This window comes from Schistocerca nitens, chromosome 6 (genome assembly GCF_023898315.1).
Source record: "Schistocerca nitens isolate TAMUIC-IGC-003100 chromosome 6, iqSchNite1.1, whole genome shotgun sequence".
Classification (NCBI taxonomy): Eukaryota; Metazoa; Arthropoda; class Insecta; order Orthoptera; family Acrididae; genus Schistocerca; species Schistocerca nitens.
Genome location: NC_064619.1, coordinates 287,264,065 through 287,284,169, shown reverse-complemented (window position 1 = coordinate 287,284,169; position 20,105 = coordinate 287,264,065). Strand labels below are relative to the sequence as shown.

Genomic DNA, 20,105 nt, shown 5'->3' with positions numbered 1-20,105 from the left:
CTGCCGCTACGGTCGCAGGTTCGAATCCTGCCTCGGGCATAGATGTGTGTGATGTCCTTAGGTTAGTTAGGTTTAAGTAGTTCTAAGTCTAGGGGACTGATGACCTCAGATGTTAAGTCCCATAGTGCTTAGAACCATTTGAATCATGTGACAAACAACTCCTGTCTCGAGCACTTGTAATGTGAATTAAAATTTGTAGAGGTGCTCTTTCCACTGATGTGCGTCATTTTCCTGCATATCTTGTAGTTTCTGTGCAGTCGTCTTGTCAAATACCGGAGGTACTTATTACATGGTCCAGTTCCATTATTGTGACCATCTGTCAAAAACCTGAATAACCAGCTTTTGCAGCGCGGACCGCTGCAAGATGAGCAGGAAGAGGGTCAATGAGATTATGGAAGGTACCGAGAGGGATTTGGAGCCATGACGACTCCATTGCCGTGGCCAGATGCGCTAGGTTCCTCGGCTGAGGATGCAAGGAGTGAACTGCCCGATCGAGGTGGTCCCACAGGTTCTCGATTGGGTTTAAAGCCGGGGAGCTCGGTGGCCAGGTAAACTCATACTGGTGCTCTTCGAATCACGTACGCACACTGCGAGCTGTGTGACACGTTGCGTTGTCCTGTTGGTAGACACCATCGTGCCGAAAATGTTCAAATGTGTGTGAATTCCTAAGGGACCAAACTGCTGAGGTCATCGGTCCCTAGACTTACACACTACCTCAATCACTTTGGCTTGCAGTTTCGAGGAGAAAAATGCGAAAATGTTACGTTTGTTTGTGACATGTCTCACACTTAAGTCATCGTCATTCTTTTTCGCTATCAAGTATGCTTACTACGTTAACATTATAAGGTGCGTAAAATGGGCGATATACAAGGTGAACTATCATTATTTAAAATTCAAACTGAACCGTGAATTTATTTTCTTTTGCATATTTTTCGTAGTTCCTATTCGTGTTACTCGAGTGAATGTTTAGTGTATCTGGCGATTTTCTTAAAAACAACTCGTATTATTCGAAATCTCGATAGCTGTATTGTAGGGAGAAATTTTACATGTTGTAAACATCGAAAAATCCATTTAAATTTTCCCAGTAGTATAAATTTCTTCAAAACACAGCAGCTACTTGTTTCAGCAGTGTCTACTTGCGCCTTAAAAGTTCAATTTAACGTTTCCAAATCGCATTTTCGGACACATTTTGTGTTAGTTACTTTTGGATAAATGTGATCTAGGTCTAAATTTTCAGAGCTACAAATGGTTAAAAAGCTGACCAAACAATGTTAGTACGACGAATTCTCTCAATACAAAGCAACTACTAATTCATTCTTCAGTCATTCTATCTCTAAATCAGTACAAAAATAGTGGCAACAGCGCAAAACACGTCAGTGTTGTTTTGTCTACGTCCAGCCAGACAAACTTAATACTACCTTTCAAGTTCAACTTAATTATTATTTTCTAAATCACATTTAGCTGAGTGAGAAGTATGGGAGATATTACAGGGTAATGAATATTTGTTGTCGGTCCTGTAGGAAATTTTTTCACTTTAGGTGGGGAGTGGGGGTGGGGGGTTTCGATGGGGTAAACACTGCGAAACTAAGAGGCGCTCTCCTGGAAATGTAGATCATGTAGCAGAAACATTTTGATTGAGGAGTAGCAAGGCAAAATCTCTGCCGTTTCGGCTCAGTTTGGGGAAATGAGGAAGAAGCAAGCATCATACGTAGAGAGGTGGAGAACGGTTGGGAACTGGCAGTTGGTAGGAGGGCAAGGAGGAAGAGAATGTGATCTGACAGTTTCATACACATATTTTTTGTTTTTTTGTGCGGGGGGGGGGGGGGGGGGCGGATGATTATCAGTCCCCTAAGTGGTAGGATGTGGCTTACCACAACTTCCTCTCCTGTGTCAATGTTTTCATCTCAGATTAGCGTGTACACCCAACATCCTTGATTACTTGTTGGGATATATTCCAATGTCTGTCTTCCTTTGCAGTTTTTATTCTCTACAGCTCGCTTAGCGCCATCGAAGTTATTCCCTGATATCTTAACACATGCACCATCATCGTGCCGCTTCTTCTTGTCAGCGTTTGCCAAATATTTCTTTCCTCGCCGATCCAGCGAAGAACCTCCTCATTTCACTAAATTTTCGACATCCTTCTATAGCGCCACATCTCAAATGCTTCGATTCTCTTCTCTTACGGTCTTCCCATAGTCCGTGATTCGCTTCCATGCAACGCTGTGTCCAAATGTACATTCACAGAAACGTTTTTCTCAAATTAAGGCTTGTGTTCCTTATTAGCAAAGTGCTTTTAGACAGGAATCCTTTTTTGCCTATGCTAGTCTGCTTTTAATGTCCCATCATCCGTCATGCGTCGTTTAGCTTCAGAAGTAGCACAGCTACTTCAATTCGTCTACTTCGTGGCCACCAATTCTGATGGTAAGTTTCTCACTAATCTCATTTCTGCTACTCGTCATTACTTTCGTCTTTCTTCAGTTTACTCTCTGTTTTATTATATGGCCAGTAGACCATTCATTTCACTCAGTGTGGCCAGTAGTTTGTCCCCGTTTGTACTGTGGGTAGCAATGCCATAAGCAAATATTGTTCTTGATATTCAGCGGAATTTCTTCCACCCCTCGGTATTCGAATCTTGTGCAGTTGACTCTAACATAATCACTATGGAATAAAAGTTTTTTTTCATCTTATGTTATTATTTTCTGGACCCACTGTTTTCATATGCCAGGTTTGATGCTTCCAGCAGCATAACTGCAGCTCTCTCTTTAAACAGTATTTAAATAAAATTGAAAAGGGGTGCTAAAATATTTATTTTAAAATTGAACTAAATGATTGTTGAACGATGTATCAAATAGTCAATACACTTTTATTGTACAATAGTAAAGGATTAAAATGCTGGTGACTATTGGTTTTTAAATGAGGTATGGGCAGTAGGGGAATGAAAAACTGGATGAAAAGGAAAAGCCCGATTAAATGCATTGGAAGATGGAAGGTTAAGCATTGTACTGATGTTATTTAGGGTTTTATAGGAAATCAACGGTTATTTTATGCGTTGTTTCTTGGCTGGCATTTAGAAATGCAAGGAAATCGAAAGCAGCCCGACTGCAGAAAGAGGGGAGAGGTTGTGTGTGTATATTCAAGACACATTATCCGGTCTAGCCGTTGGAGTCGACTGTAAGCGTCATTATCAAAGGATATATAGCGTTCAGGTGCTGGGTTGATGGCATGTGTTGCTATTGGATTAGCAGAGTACCAGGACTGGAGGTTAGGGGACAATCTCGGCAGTCGTTGACATCAAGGGTAGGGAACAGAAAGCATGTGCATCGATTTTTGATCGAAATATGGTAGTTACAAAAGCTGGTGGGAGATCCGTAGTTGAAGAGGATAGCGCACGTGGAAAGCTAAGGAGATTCCACATCGTTGAAGGATATTGTGGATTTGGCCGTAGGGCTGAGTCCGACTCGTCCGACCAGTTAAACTGCATGTTTCGATTAGAATAAATAACGGACAATTCCCGTAGGTTATGGAGGAGATTGAAAGGAACTTAATTCTCCCAGTCTACAAGCTTCTACAGTACGTCGTTAAACGTAGTGAAAGAATAACGAGCCGGAGAGAGAGAATATGCGTGACTCTTTACCCATAACTAAGCTATACAATGAGAAAACGTGAATGGTAGTTCTGTAACAGTAAAGACACAGAGAAAATATAACAAGAACGTTGCAAAACACAAAGAATAAACAAGCGTGGGAATAGCGTCATAACATACCGCTCCTGGCGGCCGGGGCGGGAACTGAATTGACGGCACGCAATCAAAACACCTCCGGTACGAGACGCGTCGAACACTTGCACACTGCAGTGCAAAGAACTGCACTGATGCTGGCCGTGGTCTTTACAAGGAGAGCTGTAGTATTTTGAGAATGGAGCGATGTTAGTAAAATTAACGATGGGTCAGGCTGGGGTGTTACCAGTGTAGCAGACGCTGGTGATTGCAACCAATTGTTTCTTGTGATTAAGAAATTCATCACGTCAGAGATTATTTTTGGGTGTCGTAGTATACCTGCGAGAGGGATACGACAGTTATTTATCACAATGTGAAAGTCAAACTGTTGGTGACGTGAGGCATAACTTGTAATTTTGTGATTGAGAACTGTTTGAAAGACATAAGAAGCAGCTTGTTATAGAGACACTGGTGTCTTGGTCCGATAAATGGAGAGAGTGCGGTTTAGCTATGGAGGTGGCGCCTAACTTCCCTGTGCTTCACATAGACGTCCTTTTCAAACAGAATGGTCATGGATGATCTGCGCCTGTATCAGAGACTGCAGCCAATGGAGAGCTATTAATAATACGTACTGATTGACTAAAATAGGTTTTCAGCTTCCCTCGATCACCACTATTACATGGTATTCTCAACAGCATTAAATTATAGCCATCCATCCTAAAATTATTCAATTTGGGGTACAAGATGCACGAGAGAGGCGAAAAACCCTCAGACTTCAAGAAGAATGTAATAATCGCAATTAGAACGAAAGCAAATGCTGATAGGTGTGAAATTTATCGCACTATCAGTTTAATAAGTCATGGTTGCAAAATAATAACACGAATTCCTTACAGGAGAATGGAAAAACTGGTAGAAACCGACCTCGGGGAAGATCAGTTTGGATTACGGAGAAATGTAGAAACACGCGAAGCGATACTGACCCACCGACTTAATTTAGAGGATAGGTTAAGGATGGGCAAACCCATGTTTATAGCACTTGTAGATTTAGAGAAAGCTTTTGAAAATGTTGACTTGAATCTCTTTTAAATTCTGAAGGTAGAAGGGATACAATACAGGGAGCGAAAGACTGTTTACAACTTGTACAGAAAGCAGATGGCAGTTATGAGTTGACGTACATGAAGGGGAAGCTGTGGTTGACAAGGAAGTGAGAAAGGGTTGTAGTCTATTCCCGATATTATTCAATCTCTACGTTGAGCAATCAGTAAAGGAAACCAAAGAAAAATTTGTAGTAGAAATTAAATTTCACGAAGAAGAAAGAAAAACTTTGAGGTTTGCCAATGACACTGCAATTCTGTCGGAGACAACAAAGGACTTGGAAGAGCAGTTAAATGGAATGGACAGTGTCTTGAAAGGAGGGTATAAGATGAACATCAACAAAATCAAAACAAGGATAACGGAATGTAGTCGAATTAAACCAGGCAGTGCTGAGGGAATCAGATTACGAAACGGGACAGTTAAAGTAATAGATGAGTTTTGCTATTTGAGCAACAAAATAACTGTTGACGGCCGAACTAGAGAGGATGTAAAATGTAGACTGTCAATGGCAAGAAAAGCATTTCTGAAGAAGAGAAATTTGCTAACATCGAATATAGATTTAAGTGTCAGGAAGTGTTCTCTGAAGGTATTTGTCTGGGGCGTACCAAGTATGGAAGTGAAACACGGACGATAAACAGTTTAAACATGAGCAGAATAGGAGCGTTTCAAATGCGTAGCTACAGAAGAAAGCTGAAGGTTAGATGGGTACATCACGCAACTAATGAGGAGCTACTGAATAGAATTGATGAGAAGAGAAATTTGTGTCACATCCTGACTAGAAATAGGAACAATTGATAGGATGCATTCTGAGGCAGCAAGGGATTACAAATTTAGTATTGGACGGAAGTGTTGGAAGTAAAAATTGTAGAGGGCGGCCAAGAGATGAATACAGCAAGCAGCTTCAGAAGGATGTAGGTTGCAGCAGTTACTCGGAGATGAAAAGGCTTGCAGAGGATACAGTAGCATGGAGAGCTGCATTAGACCAATCTTCGGACTGAGGACAAGAGCAACAACAACAAGAAAAGACTGTCAGATGAAACAGTGACCGCTACTTAACCAATTTAATCGGCTTTCTGAGGTTCAGAGAGAAAGGATTTTTGTCTGCATACTAAGCCTCTTGCTTGCTGAGCTGTGGATGGTTAAAACGTATATTCCGTGTAGTCTGAGAATGTGATGATTTAGTTGAACAAATACTTTAAAATTTTGTTACGCATGATTTCGATTTAATTTCGTAACACATGAGTTAACGCAAATCTTTGTGTTGATGCTGACAGTGCTGTGGTATTATCGTACTTCTGCGTTTCACATACTTTACTATAAATCTAGTGGTTTAAAATACATTTTGCTCATTTCAATAGTAGTGAGCATATTTCTATTCTACATCTTCTACATCTACATTTGTACTCCGCAAGCCACCCAACGGTGTGTGGCGGAGGGCACTTTACGTGCCACTGTCAGTACCTCCCTTTCCTGTTCCACTCGCGTATGGTTCGCGGGAAGAACGACTGCCGGAAAGCCTCCGTGCGCGCTCGAATCTCTCCAATTTTACATGCGTTATCTCCTCGGGAGGTATAAGTAGGGGGAAGCAATATATTCGATACCTCACCCAGAAACGCACCCTCTCGAAACCTGGACAGCAAGCTACACCGCGATGCAGAGCGCCTATCTTGCAGAGTCTGCCACTTGAGTTTGCTAAACATCTCCGTAACGCTATCACGCTTACCAAATAACCCTGTGACGAAACGCGCAGCTCTTCTTTGGATCTTCTCTATCTCCTCTGTCAACCCGACCTGCTACGGATGCCATACTGATGAGCAATACTCAAGTATATGTCGAACGAGTGTTTTGTAAGCCACCTCCTTTGTTGATGGACTACATTTTCTAAGGACTCTCCCAATGAATCTCAATCTGGCACCCGCCTTACCAACAATTAATTTTATATGATCATTCCACTTCAAATCATTCCGTACGCATACTCCCAGATATTTTACAGAAGTAACTGCTACCAGTGTTTGTTCCGCTATCATATAATCATACAATAAACGATCCTTCCGGGTACATCCGAGTGGCTACCTCACATTCAAATGTCCAACCATTTTCCAGAGTGACTTCGCTCGTCCCCTACGTGGTTGCCGTTAGCAGCGAGCCTATTGAAAACAAAAACTAATGTGATCTTAGTGGGTATTGAAATTTACTATATTGTTAGAAAAATGGCACAGAATATTATAATAACAGGGTAAGAAAGTTCTGACCATTTTTGTAACATTGATTTACTTCATACACACACGAAACTCGCAGTGAATGACACAGACGGTAAGAACAGTGGCAGGCAGCTATCTATTCTGCCTGCGACTGCAGTGGGTTGAACTGTAAGACTGAATGACTTACCGAGGCACGTCTTCCTGCAGATCCGGAACTGTGCCCTGTGGTGGGCTGGCGGTCGCTGGGACTTCGCGGGTGGAGCGACGCCGCAACCGCCGGGGACGCCTTCAGCCTCTTCACGGTCGACGGCAGCGTCTTCCTACAGGTAAGCATCTGCAAGTCCGCAACCTTAAAACCTGGTTGCTGCTCTACCGTACCCTTACCGAGTGAAGGCTTCACGAAACGTAGAATAGTGATGTATTATGACTGTCACATCAATGTAACCAGCAATCAATAAGCCAACAGCTATATTTTCACCTCTGATTTATTGCAGAGACTGCTGGTTTCGGCATTCCATTACACCATCAACAAGCCATCTAAGGTAAAATAGTGGCTGACCTTATATTGACAGACAAATATCACTGAAAATAGACCAGCATTCGCACCAGCATTCGCACCAGCATTCGTAACACGGCTATACAGTCGTAAACACTCAGAGCGCTCACATTGTTTACAAGTGTATAACAATGTTGCATATGCTGGTGCGGATACTGATTCATTATGAATGAAATTTTATCTGGCTATATAAGCTCATCCACTATGTTACCGTAGAGGGCCTGAGGATGACATAATGGCGTTCCGATTGATTACCTCTGAATATATCAGAGATGAAAATACAGCTGTTGGTTTGTTTATCGCTGGTTACATATATATCGGCTGTCGTCCTGTAGTCCCTCCTAGGAAGGATGGAAGAGGTCAGCCGCGGTGGCCAAGCGGTTCTAGGCGCTTAAGTCCGGAACCGCTCCACTGCTACGGTCGGGCATGGATGTGTGTGATGTCTTTAGGTTAGTTAGGTTTAAGTAGTTCTAAGTTCTAGGGAACTGATGACCTCAGATGTTAAGTCCCATAGCGCTCAGAGCCATTTGAACCATTTGAAGGGTGGAAGAAGTAAAATAACACCTATGAGTCACAGTAGGAATCAGTCAACTATTACACATATCTGTGTGGACCAGTTCTTTGGGATTGTCATGGTACACGGACTCAGTCGTAGATGAAGCAGGTGGCAGACTTTGGGTCATTGGTAGAACACAGGGAAAATACAGAAAACACGGTTGACCCATCCTAGAATGTTGCTTAAGCGTGTGGATGCAATAGCAGATAGGACTAACAGTGGATACTGAACGTATAGAAAGACTGGCAGCTTGATTTGTCAATAGTCTCACTCACGGGAGAGCATCACGCAAATGCTAAAAAATTAACTGGCGGAAGCTTGAAGATAGACGTCAGCTATCCAGTGAAAGCTACTTTAAAAGTTTCAGAACGCTGTGTTGAATGAATATTATAAGGCTTTACCACGGCAGTCTTTGTATCGCTCCCCCAAGGACAGCAAAAACAAGATTATAACAAGATTATGTTTATTACAGCATGCAGTGCTCCATCCGCGACACGAACAAGAAGAAACTTTCATATGCCATCTACGCCATGTGCTTCATTGGCTTACCGAGCATGGATAAACATTACAGAAACCATGGAATCGTTACAAGATTGTTCATGCTCACATTGAGTTTGTTCTATTTCTACAATCTGATAGATTTAGCTTCAAAATTATGCCTATTATTATTAATCTAAAGGAATCTACACTAACTATCAAAAATATCCGTACAGGTATTAGTGGACATCATTATGTGGTGTGTCCACTCTTCCTCTTTATGACGACTTGATCTCTGCTGGGGACACTTTCACTGACGTATCTGAATGTCTGTGGAAGAATGAAGCCAATTCATCCTTAAGAGTAGAAGCCAGAGAAGATACTGATGTGGGACGCTGAGGTCTGTAGCGAAGCTGACGTTCTAACACACCCCACACGTATCCACTGGGTTCAGGTCGGGATTCTGGGCAGGCCAGTCCATCTCAGGAAAGTTATTGTCCACAAACCAGCGCCTCGTACTTGCTGCTTTATAACAGGGTGCACAGTCATGCCGATACAAGCAATCATCGCCTCCAAACCGTTATCTATGTACGCGGCACACAATGTCGTAAGATGTTTTCATAACGTTCCGCGGTTAGCGTTTTCATAATCGCAACAAAGGGACGATACCCTAACTACGAAAAACACCCCACACACCGTCCAGACTTAACTATTGGCACTTTTTTTTTCTTTATTGAGATTTTAAAACCTGTGGAACAGGTAGGCTGGCAGCAGCACAATACGCCGCTCTGCAGCCGAAGAGAGTACAATGAGATAAACAGAGAAGATACATCACTGGGAAAAAACGGCGGGAAAAAACAGTAGACACATGAACATAAAAACACAAGAAGCCGTTCACACTCGATGACAATCCACACTAAGAACTGTTGACACGACGCACAAACACTGAAGAAGACAATGGCACTGGTGAACGATGGAGTGTGACGGTGAACACGGAACACTAAACATGACGGCACACGATACACTGATGGCGGTGATCTCCGGACTATTGGCACTACACTTGATGACAGGCAACGTTCTCCAGTCATTCGCCAAACCCTTTCCTCGGATTGCCTCTGGGTACAGCGCGATTCATCACTCCAAATAGCTCGTCTGCAGTCATCCACTGTAAAGTGCGTCGTTCTTCACACCACCTCAAGCCTCGCTTAGCACTGAATACGGAAACGTGTGGCTTATGAGAAGCTGCTCGACCATTCTTTTTAACTCCATAGCAACAATTATTGTGCTAACTGGAATTCTGGAAACACTTTGGAATACACGAATGATTCCTTCTCATGATTTCATGCGATTTTACAACGCCATTCGACAGAGCTCGTCAATCCCTGTCCGACCGTACGTGAGATTCGCCTGTCTTGGATTAGCTATGGCTGTTCCTTCGCGTTTCCATTTCACAATGACAGTACCACCAGTCGACTTGAGCAGCTAAGAAGGACTGAATTGTCCCTGCTGGAGTTTTTTGCTCGGGTGACATCCAGTGACTTGTCCACGTTCTAAGCCACTGAGCTGTCCCGACCGACCCAAACGGCTGTTATTTCTTCTCTACTGACAGTACGACACTCTCCGTCTCCTTCTATGCTGGCAGGCCAGTCTCTCGTGACATCTAGTGATCAATTCTGCTCTACACATGGGTGTCAGGAAATTTTTGTTTACTTACTGTATATTGTTGTTTGTCCTTACGTTGTGTATCCTTATTCATCTTGTTTCTTCATTACTGAACAAACCAACAATTCAGCAGGGCTAGTAATATGGTTGAAGCGCTTTGATGAATTTTCTGAACCAGCGACCACATACGCTCGGTTAACAGGCATCGCAATTTGTGATTCCACGCCCGCATCTCGTGGTCGTGCGGTAGCGTTCTCGCTTCCCACGCCCGGGTTCCCGGGTTAGATTCCCGGCGGGGTCAGGGATTTTCTCTGCCTCGTGATGGCTGGGTGTTGTGTGATGTCCTTAGGTTAGTTAGGTTTAAGTAGTTCTAAGTTCTAGGGGACTGATGACCATAGATGTTAAGTCCCATAGTGCTCAGAGCCATTTGAACCATTTTGTGATTCCACGCTTTCTAGGCGCCAACTTAAATTGGAAGGAACACACAGAAAATGTTGTGGGGAAGGCTAACCAAAGACTGTGTTTTATTGGCAGGACACATAGAAAACGTAACAGATCTACTAAGGAGACTGCCTACACTACACTTGTCCGTTCTCTTTTAGAATACTGTTGCGTGGTGTTGGATCCTTTCCAGATAGGACTGACGGAGTGCATCGAAAAATTTTGAAGAAGGGCAGCACGTTTTGTATTATCGCGAAAGAGGATAGAGGGTGTGACTGAAATGATACAGGATTTGGGCTGGAAATCCTTAAAAGAAAGGCGTTTTCGTTGCGACGAAATCTTCTCACGAAATTCCAGTCACCAACTTTCTCCTCCGAATGCTAAAATTTTTGTTGACACCGGCCTACATAGGGAGAAACGATCATCACGATAAAAGGGAAATCAGAGCTCGTACGGAAAGATATAGGTGTTCGTTCTTTCCGCGCGCTATACGAGATTGGAATAACAGAGAATTCTGAAGGTGGTTCGATGAACCCTCTGCCAGGTACTTAAATGTGATTTGCAGAGTATCCATGTAGATGTAGATGTAGATGTGCAGCAGGTGTGGGGTGTTGGAGGTGGTCGACTAGGTTCCAGGTCAGACAGAGCACACTGTTCTTTCGAGAGTTACAATCGTGAGATCGCGGCGTCCGCCCACACTACAGTGGTATACAGCATTTCACTACCAACCGAGGCAGTGAGCGACTTAAATAACAGACGGCCAAGGTGCGGCAGCAGTAATAGTGCGTGGCTTAGCACGGTGTGTGGAAGAAGTAGGTGTGGAAGCAAGTTCCCCTGCGCCTCTGTGATTAACTGACATCACGTAAACAGGTGTCTAAAGTCATTCCCAACAGCTTACCGTCTTGCGTCACTGGACTGGCAAGCTTTGATGTCTACTGTCTGCAGGCTCACAGTTACGGAACGCTTACAGAAGATACCGCTTGACGCGTTGAAGACTAGATGTCACTACCTCCGCGGGTCAGTGTTACGGTCGCTTGCGTCCTGAGGGCAATGTTGGATGAAAGAGACGTTCTTGGTTCGCCTGATGAAGTTAGTGTCATATGCATACAGCGTGAAATACACACGGATCGTTGCCAGTACATCAGCCTCGAAGAGTGCATACAAGATTGATCTCAATGATGTATCCTGCTTCTATTGCAGAAGGAAGACGCTACAGTGAACTTTTAATCTAGCTTTGGGTAGTTGTGGTTGCAGCTTCCAGCGTTGCACAGAGTACAGTGCGTATAAAGGTAGTTGCGACTTATGACGTTTGGCCTACCGGAGGGGGATGTGACGCCGTTGTCCAGGTATCACTAATGGTGAGCCGACTTTCCCTACCACGCCGCCAGAGGTTCTGCTGGTAAAGTGATCCTGTTGCCACACCATGAATAAACAGTACCACTTGGTGTCAGGCATTACATGCATCAACATTCGTCAGCTCTCGTTGTAACGTCGTATTTTCTGACGATAAAGTATTCCGTAGTCGTCAGGTGTTGTGAACACGTGTTTCGTGTTGGCGTTGCTTTAATAACAATAGTGCAGTACATCCGAATACGAGATTTGCAATAAAAGTGTCGTCCAAGAACACGTTCACCGGCTGGGAAGATAACGTTCTGCTGCTGAAAATTCCTCGGAATTCGACTACAGTAATGGACAAAACACTATACCTCTCTGTTGTGATGCATGTAACTCTAATAATGCACTGGATGAAAGCGAATATTGTGCTCTGGGTACAAAGAAATGTTCCATGAGATAAAGTCCAATCTAGCGTGTATAAGGCGAAGTTAATGGAACTTGTATTGCTGTACAAACCAAAACGTGACGCTACCAGGTTGAAGTATTGGTTAACAGTGAAGCCCATAGTTTAATCGGGCTTCCTCCGTATCATGCACATTTAAATCCGACTGCAAGTGTATGGGCCTAGGTGAAAAGTGATGTGGCAAAGAACAAGAAGTTTACGCTCACTGGGGTTGAAATGGTGACAAAAGAACCCACTGCAAATGTTACGACAGGACTGATCTAGAGTTGTCAGCCATACCAAGAAGGTAGCTGGGAAGAAATTGGTTCATGGACTGTGATGAGGTTTGATGAATACGTAACTTCTTTGTTACCATGTTAAATTCTGCTTCTATTGTCAAATTCTGAAATAGTGTATTATTAAACTAACTGCTGAGTGCAGGTCAGGTCAATAGTTTACGAAACAGCCCATTCTCAGTACAAAAACAAACGTGTAGTTTCTTCATTAATATTATTACAAAACTCGCAGCAGCTCTCGTTTCACCAACTATCAATGGCCCTCAATAATAACTTTATTTCACTGAAAAAAATCTGTAGTCGCCTGAATATCGCGGTAGATATGGAAGTTTTGCGCATTAATCATATGGCAATACACTCTCATCTCTGCGCGCTATCATTTGTTAAAATCTTGTTTCGATACCTCAAACCATTTATGAGAGACGAGGAGTTTATGAATATTTCATTCAAGTTTTCCACTGACGCACGAGTTAGTGAAGGAGCGCTTTACATACATTCCATTTTCTCGAGATTGGAAATAATGAGCGATATCCTTCTAAGTGTAAAGAATAATTCAATTTACACTGAAGCGCCAAAGAAATTGATATACACATGAGTATTCAAATACAGAGATAGGTAAACAGGCAGAATACAATACTGCGGTCGGCAATGCTTGTATAAGACAACAGGTGTCTGGCGAAGTTGTTAATCGGTTACTGCTGCTACAATGGCAGGTTATCGGGATTTAAGTGAGTTTGTACGTGGTGTCATAGTTGGCGCACGACTGGTGGAACACAGCATCTCCGATGTAGCAATAAGCGGTGATTTTCCCGAAAACTATTTCACGAGTGTACTGTGAATATCAGGAATCCGCTAAAACATGAAATCTCGACATCGCTGCGGCTGGAAAAAGATCCTGCAAGAACGGGGTCAACGACGACTGAAGTGCACCCTTCCGCAAATTGCTGCAGATTTCAATGCTGGGCCATCGACAACTGTCAGCGTGTACCATTCAACGAAACATCATCGATAAGGGCTTTCGGAGTCGAAGGGTCAAGCGTGTACCCTTGATGACTGTACGACACAAAGATTTACGCCCCACTTTGGCTCGTCAACACCAACATTGGACTTTTGATGACTGGGAACGTGTTGTCTGACAGGACGAGTCTCGTTTCAAACTGTGCCGAGTGGATGGAGCTGTACGGATATGGTGACAAGTTCATGAATCCATGCACCCTGCATGATAGCAGGGACTGTTCAAGCTGCTGGAGGCTCTGTAATGGTGTGAGTTGGAGTGGAATGGGACCCCTGACACGTCTAGATACGACTCTGACAGGTGACACGTACGTCAGCATCCTGTCTGATCACCTGCATCCTGTCTGATCACCTGCATCCATTCACGTCCATTGTGCATACCGACGGACTTCCGCAATTCCAGAAGGACAATGCGACACCCCACCCGTCCAGAATTGCTACAGAGTGGCTCCAGGTACACTCTTCTACGTTTAAATACTTTCGCCGGCCACCAAACTCCCCAGACATGAACATTATTGAACGTATCTGGGCTGCCTTGCAACGTGCTGTACAGAAGAGATGTGCACCCCCTCCTACTCTTACGGATTTATGGACAGACCTGCAGGATTCGTGGTGTCAGTTCCCTCCAGCACTACATCAGAGGTTAGCCGAGTCCATGCCAAGTCGTGTCGCGTCACTTCTGCGTGCTCGCGGGTGCCCTACACGATATTAGGCAGGTGTTCCAGTTTCTTTGGCTCTTCAGTGTGTTATCTACGTATGTTACGCAACAAAATATAACCTAACACGCACGAAATACAAAATCATAGCGACATCTATTTTTTGCTACAAACTAAGGATTTCTTGCTGTCATACGTTATTTTTTAAATAAACGATAATACTCTTCATATAAAGTGGACCTGGGAGTCTTTAAAGTGAATTTCCTCTATTTGTGTACGTCTTGTGTAACGTCACACGTACAAAAAAAAGTCATGTCCATCCTACCCCTGTACCTGGTATATCCACATCGCAGCACAGTGTATTACCGAAAGTGCTGCCATTTGTGTCACTATTCATAAGATTTTTTATACGAATACAAATAACTGAGTAAACTGCGTTTGATGTGTGGGGGTCCAATACAAAATATTATCCATCTGTCTATAATTTTAATTATGTAATGCGGAAATGAATATGCAAGCTTGTGCCGTTTTTCTAGCTTATGCACATTATTTTTTCAAAATACAAAAAATGGTTCAAATGGCTCTGAGCACTATGGGACTTAAATTCTGAGGTCCTCAGTCCCCGAGAACTTACAACTACTTAAACCTAACTAACCTAAGGACATCACACACATCCATGCCCGAGGCAGGACTCGAACCTGCGATCGTAGCGGTCGCGCGGTTCCAGACTGTTCTCGGCCACTCCGGCCAGCTGTCAAAATACACCTCTTAGTGGACACCATGGTGGCCGTCCCTGCTACGGTAAGATTATCACTTTCTTCCGTATAGTTGTCGGCATTGGGAGTGGCATCTCGCACCTTTTTATAGACATTCATTGCGACTGATATTTTAATAATAAATATTCAACGCTAAGTATGCGTTTCTTTGGTCTGCAGAGTAGCACTAAGCACACAAACGAAACACTTGCATGCTGTTTGTCGTTGCAGGACCCACACTCGATCCCATAGCACTGGGCTGTACACCTCACAGTACACAAGTTAATGTAATTGGATTGCAAATTCAGTTTCATTTATAAGGTATGACCAGAAAATCACATGACTGTAAGTGTTGTCATCAAGATCTTTGTGAGATGCCTCTTGTTTTGTGTGGTATTTATTTTCCCAAATTTTAGAGTATTGAAACTCGGCAAGTAGCCAAAGTCAATTCGCTACATTAAGTATTGCTCCAGAATAAGCCGGCAGTGAGCAGCAAACCAGTTCCTACGGAGGCGGGGGTGGCGACCAGACGATATAGTGCGATGGTGAATCATGACAGTGGAGAGGGGAACCCGAGCATTGAGAATGAATCTTACTCGACAATAAAGGTATAGGCCAAAGGAACCACTAGTATTCTGATACGGAGTGCACATTTTATTTTATTAAATATTAATTATTAATGACTTTTCTGACTTAACTGGTACTAGGAGGAGCCTACAAGTCATTCACTGCAATAATAACGCTATGCAATAAACCCTTAAGTTCAATAAACAAATGGGCATCTTAAATTAACCGAAGTTATACGAGAGGCTACAAAGTGTTAGATCTGAGCAAGAGATTTCGGCTGCACTCCAAGCTCGTCAGTCGGCGATAGGACGTACTCTAAGTCTGTCAATATGTCACAGCCAGTGACAGAACATATTCAGATATTGTTCAGATTTGATATTCGGCTTTGTCGTGCTCTCGGAACTTCCTAACTTTGTGAAATGAATAGTTTTATAATAGGGCTACTAAACTGTTACTGTTTTACGGTGTTTGCAAATAAACACGTCTTAAGAATCAAGTGCGCCACCAGATCTGCTTTTGGGGACAGCATCTACGAGAGCTTCAGAGAGTAAAGATGGGAGAGAATCCTATGCATTCATTCACTAAGGTAATCCAAGTATCATCTTAACTAGCGCAGCCTGTGGTGGGAAAGCTTGACCATTATATTTCTTGTCACCTATACCACTTTCTATGGAATCATGACTGAAGTGAGAAACTTGCATGGAGGTTCAAATACGCGAATGGAGTTTGCACGTGGATCCCTTGTATGGGGAAAGTCCTGCTGAAAAGCAGCATAGGGGAGGTGGATAGTGAATTTTGCACATGGACTATTTCGTCGAAACATCTGTGTTGTGGAAAGAAGATGCAATGAGAAATCAAATGAGGTGAACAAAAGAGTAGAAAGTGAACTGAGAGCTAAAAGTGACGAATATTTATAGCTTGCTATTAGCAACATAGAGTTAAAATTGTACACATCGCAGAGTGTGGAAAATAATGAGGAATAATTTTCAAAGAACATCCTTCCAAGACATTGTGAAATTTGCGAAGGGTGAGTTTGATAACATAATGAAATCATTTTCTACGGAAACTTACCATATGTTTAGGGCTGTATTTGTTAAAATGAAAAGAGTGAATGAGGCTACTAACAAATCTGTTAGGGAGGTTAATAGTAAACTAGATACAGCCAACTATACATTAGAAAAAATTTGTGAGCGCAGTAATTTGATGAATTAGGAAAACCATTCAGGGAACTGAAAGGGATAAATAACAGATTACACGCATATATTAAAAGTACTAACAAAGAGTTTAAAAAAGTTGTTATAAAAGTTGACAAAATCATGAAAGAACGGATGAAAGTAACCAATGAAATATCATGCAGAACAACTGCTGATGAAGCGAAAATAGTGGAACACAGTAAATGAATTATAATGTTTTTAGTGTAGAGATTAAGAGACGAGATGTTACAATTTCTGGATTGAGTAATAAAATAGGTGCAAATGAGCGTACACTTATTTAACAGTATGTATTTCCCCTCAGTTCAAAAATTTGTAACATATAATACAAAATAGGTGTCTGATAATGTAGTTGCTATTCAGCAGGAGGTCAGTGATTTTACTGCCAGAGGCACTGACGTGTTTGCTGAGATAGCAGAGAAGACATTAAATTTAAAAATAAAATTTGTAATAACTGTAAGTAAAAATAGCGGAATTTTTGGCGATGAAGACCACTATTTAAAGGTATGTACGTTCCATAATTTCACTGCAAACGGGAAATTACATGCAAAAGTTTTTGTAAAACAGTTTGACGGAGTATTAAAGGACACACGGACGACAGGAGGAATATAGGCTGAGTCACCCGCAGGATGGAAGGGGATGCTCTATCTTGGTGAATGAGAGCAAGAGAACACTGTCAGTCATAGGAGGAATTCATTAGGAAGTTCCTCGATAGATATTGGTCAAACATTACACAGAATAGGAAGTTTTCAAGTACTGGGTACCATGGTTATAAAGATTATTTCCAAAGCTATCGTGAAAAGAATTTATATCTTGACAGCCCCCTAATTGAAAAAGATCTTATTGTGGTGGTACTGGTTAAACTACCAATAACTGTATAAAAAATTAATACGAATACCTGAAAAGAAAACAATTAGGTACATTATCCAGGGAAGAGACAATCAATAATGGTTGGAAAGGCCTGAGCTGGAGAGCTAGAGAAAGTGAAAACGAATGTGGTCGTAATGGGAATCACAATGCGACCAGGGAGAAAGAAAGACACTGGTTCAACAGGCGAGGAAGAGAAGTTTGAAAACGAGAAGGTTAGAATGGCCACTGGAATAGACGTTATGAGGAACGTGACGAGAGAAATGATGAGAAGAGAATGGTTGGACATGACGGGAAGGATAGTACTGAGACGGAAAACTGGAGAGGAGTTTGTGCAGGGTCCGAGCACAAACTCAAGCAGTAGACACATCTGTAGCAATAACACGGGGGATAAAAGAGGACCGAGGAGATACGAGAGAAGCCCTTTTGAAAGATGAGTTTTAAATTAACAAGAAATGTCAATCTACATTAGATGTTGAGATCAGTGATCTGCAGCCGGTTGCGGTCATTGGCACCGATGGTGAGGTATGTGCCGTTGCAGACGGACTTTACAGACAAGTAGTAAACAAAAGTGAGGTACCGATAAAACGTGTACGGGGAGTTACTGTCATAGGGGCTGTTGGTAGAAAGAGTCAAGTGGTAAACGATCAGGTGTTACTAGAACTGAGAATTCAGCGAATAATGTTGAAGGTCAGTGCCATGGTGGTACCAGATCTTTATACTGGTCTTATAATAGCAACTGATCTGTTGGTAGATCATGCAGCTATTGTACATTTGTACATTTGGAAATAGACAACAAGACCATGACGATAAATGGTACAGAATAATGTTAGGCATGTTGACAAGGCACAGGGAGATGTTAATTGAAGGTGTTGAATGAGTGTTTCAATGGGCAATAGGTTCCAACGAAATTACTATACAGAAGAGAAGGAATACGAAAATCAAGGTTGGAGTAGAAGTAACAGATGATGAGATAAGGGCTAAAGTAGGTAAATTACCGTAATGGACCAAGAGAAAGAAAGAGAGTTGGAAGATTTGTACATAAAGAATAAAAGTTTTCCAGCAAACTAAGAGTAATGAGAGAAGAGCCTTATGAATCTACAGTCAAACCACACCAGCTGATTAAGCTGAGACCTCCACGTGATATCATTAGTAAAAGGGAATGTTATAGAAAAGGAAATCCAAAAATGTTGAATTTGCAAATTATAGAGAGCTCAATGAGTCAGTAATGTAATCCCTTAGCGTATGTGACGAAAAGGATGGATCAGTAAGGATGACTTTAGATGTGAAGACATTAAATAAAATAACTGAACCTCAGAATGACAGGCCAAAAAAATCAGAAAAACTACTACAGAAATTTTAAGGAGCTAGCAAACTCTCCAGTCTTGATCTGACGGCTGGATATTGAAAGATAAAGTTGTCAAAAAAGTGTAGACAGTACACAGCTTTCGTGTACAGAGACAGATGTTATGAATTCAAAGTGCTGCCGTTCGGATTAAATGTATCTGTCGCGGCATTCAATGACGGAATCCAGACGAGTGGTAGAGTTATTAGCTAAGAAAACTGTTTATGAGGATAACGCCGTGGTCGCTGCCAGTGATTGAAAGAGCAAAATATGAGTCGGGGAGAGAAGAAGTTGGCTTTAGCGAAACTGAGAAAGCAGGGAAACTATCGAAAGGCTGGGTACCCATGGGAATTCATCGAAAATTGATGCTGAACTAAAGAAATATATCGAAATTTTTGAAGGTCAGTGTTTAGTAAGTAGAGTAACTATACCAGTTTCTATAGAACTGCGAATTAACTGAGATAATTATATGGAAGTCAAAATACGTAAGCGGAGTTTGCACCTTTACTTGAAATTTTTTTCTGCTGATATTTGTGGTCATTCTGACTATGTTGCTATGCTAAAAGAAATTCCTGTGTTTGTTGTACACTTACAAATACTGAGATAGACTGATGTGGAGTCCTAGAGCAATGACTGCAAACCGACCAGCGCAGCACCACGAAACGGCATCAAGAAGGCGCTGACCCGCGCGCCAATGGAAAGAACGGGCAGCGCCGCACCTCCAGGAAGAAACGAGTTCAGCACCCCCTGTCAACACAGATTTCACCAGCCACCTATCTTTGGTCAGCCTAGTTCGGTCGCAGATTTCGAGAGCATCACTACTGAGTAATAGGAAGACGACACTTCGCCTGCGTTCTGCGAGTATTAAAAGTGAAAAGTACTTACACTTAGAAGGCACAAGAGGTTAATTTTCT

At 42.4% G+C, this 20,105-nt stretch overlaps 1 protein-coding gene across 1 annotated transcript in view; it reads left to right on the top strand.

Moving 5' to 3' along the window:
* Nucleotides 1-20,105, top strand: part of LOC126263324 (uncharacterized) — a 164,298-nt gene that overhangs the window by 15,188 nt on the left and 129,005 nt on the right. Inside the window, exon 2 of the mRNA XM_049960413.1 lies at nucleotides 7,219-7,337. Coding sequence (XP_049816370.1) covers nucleotides 7,219-7,337 — 119 coding nt within the window. The remainder of the gene's footprint in view (nucleotides 1-7,218; nucleotides 7,338-20,105) is intronic.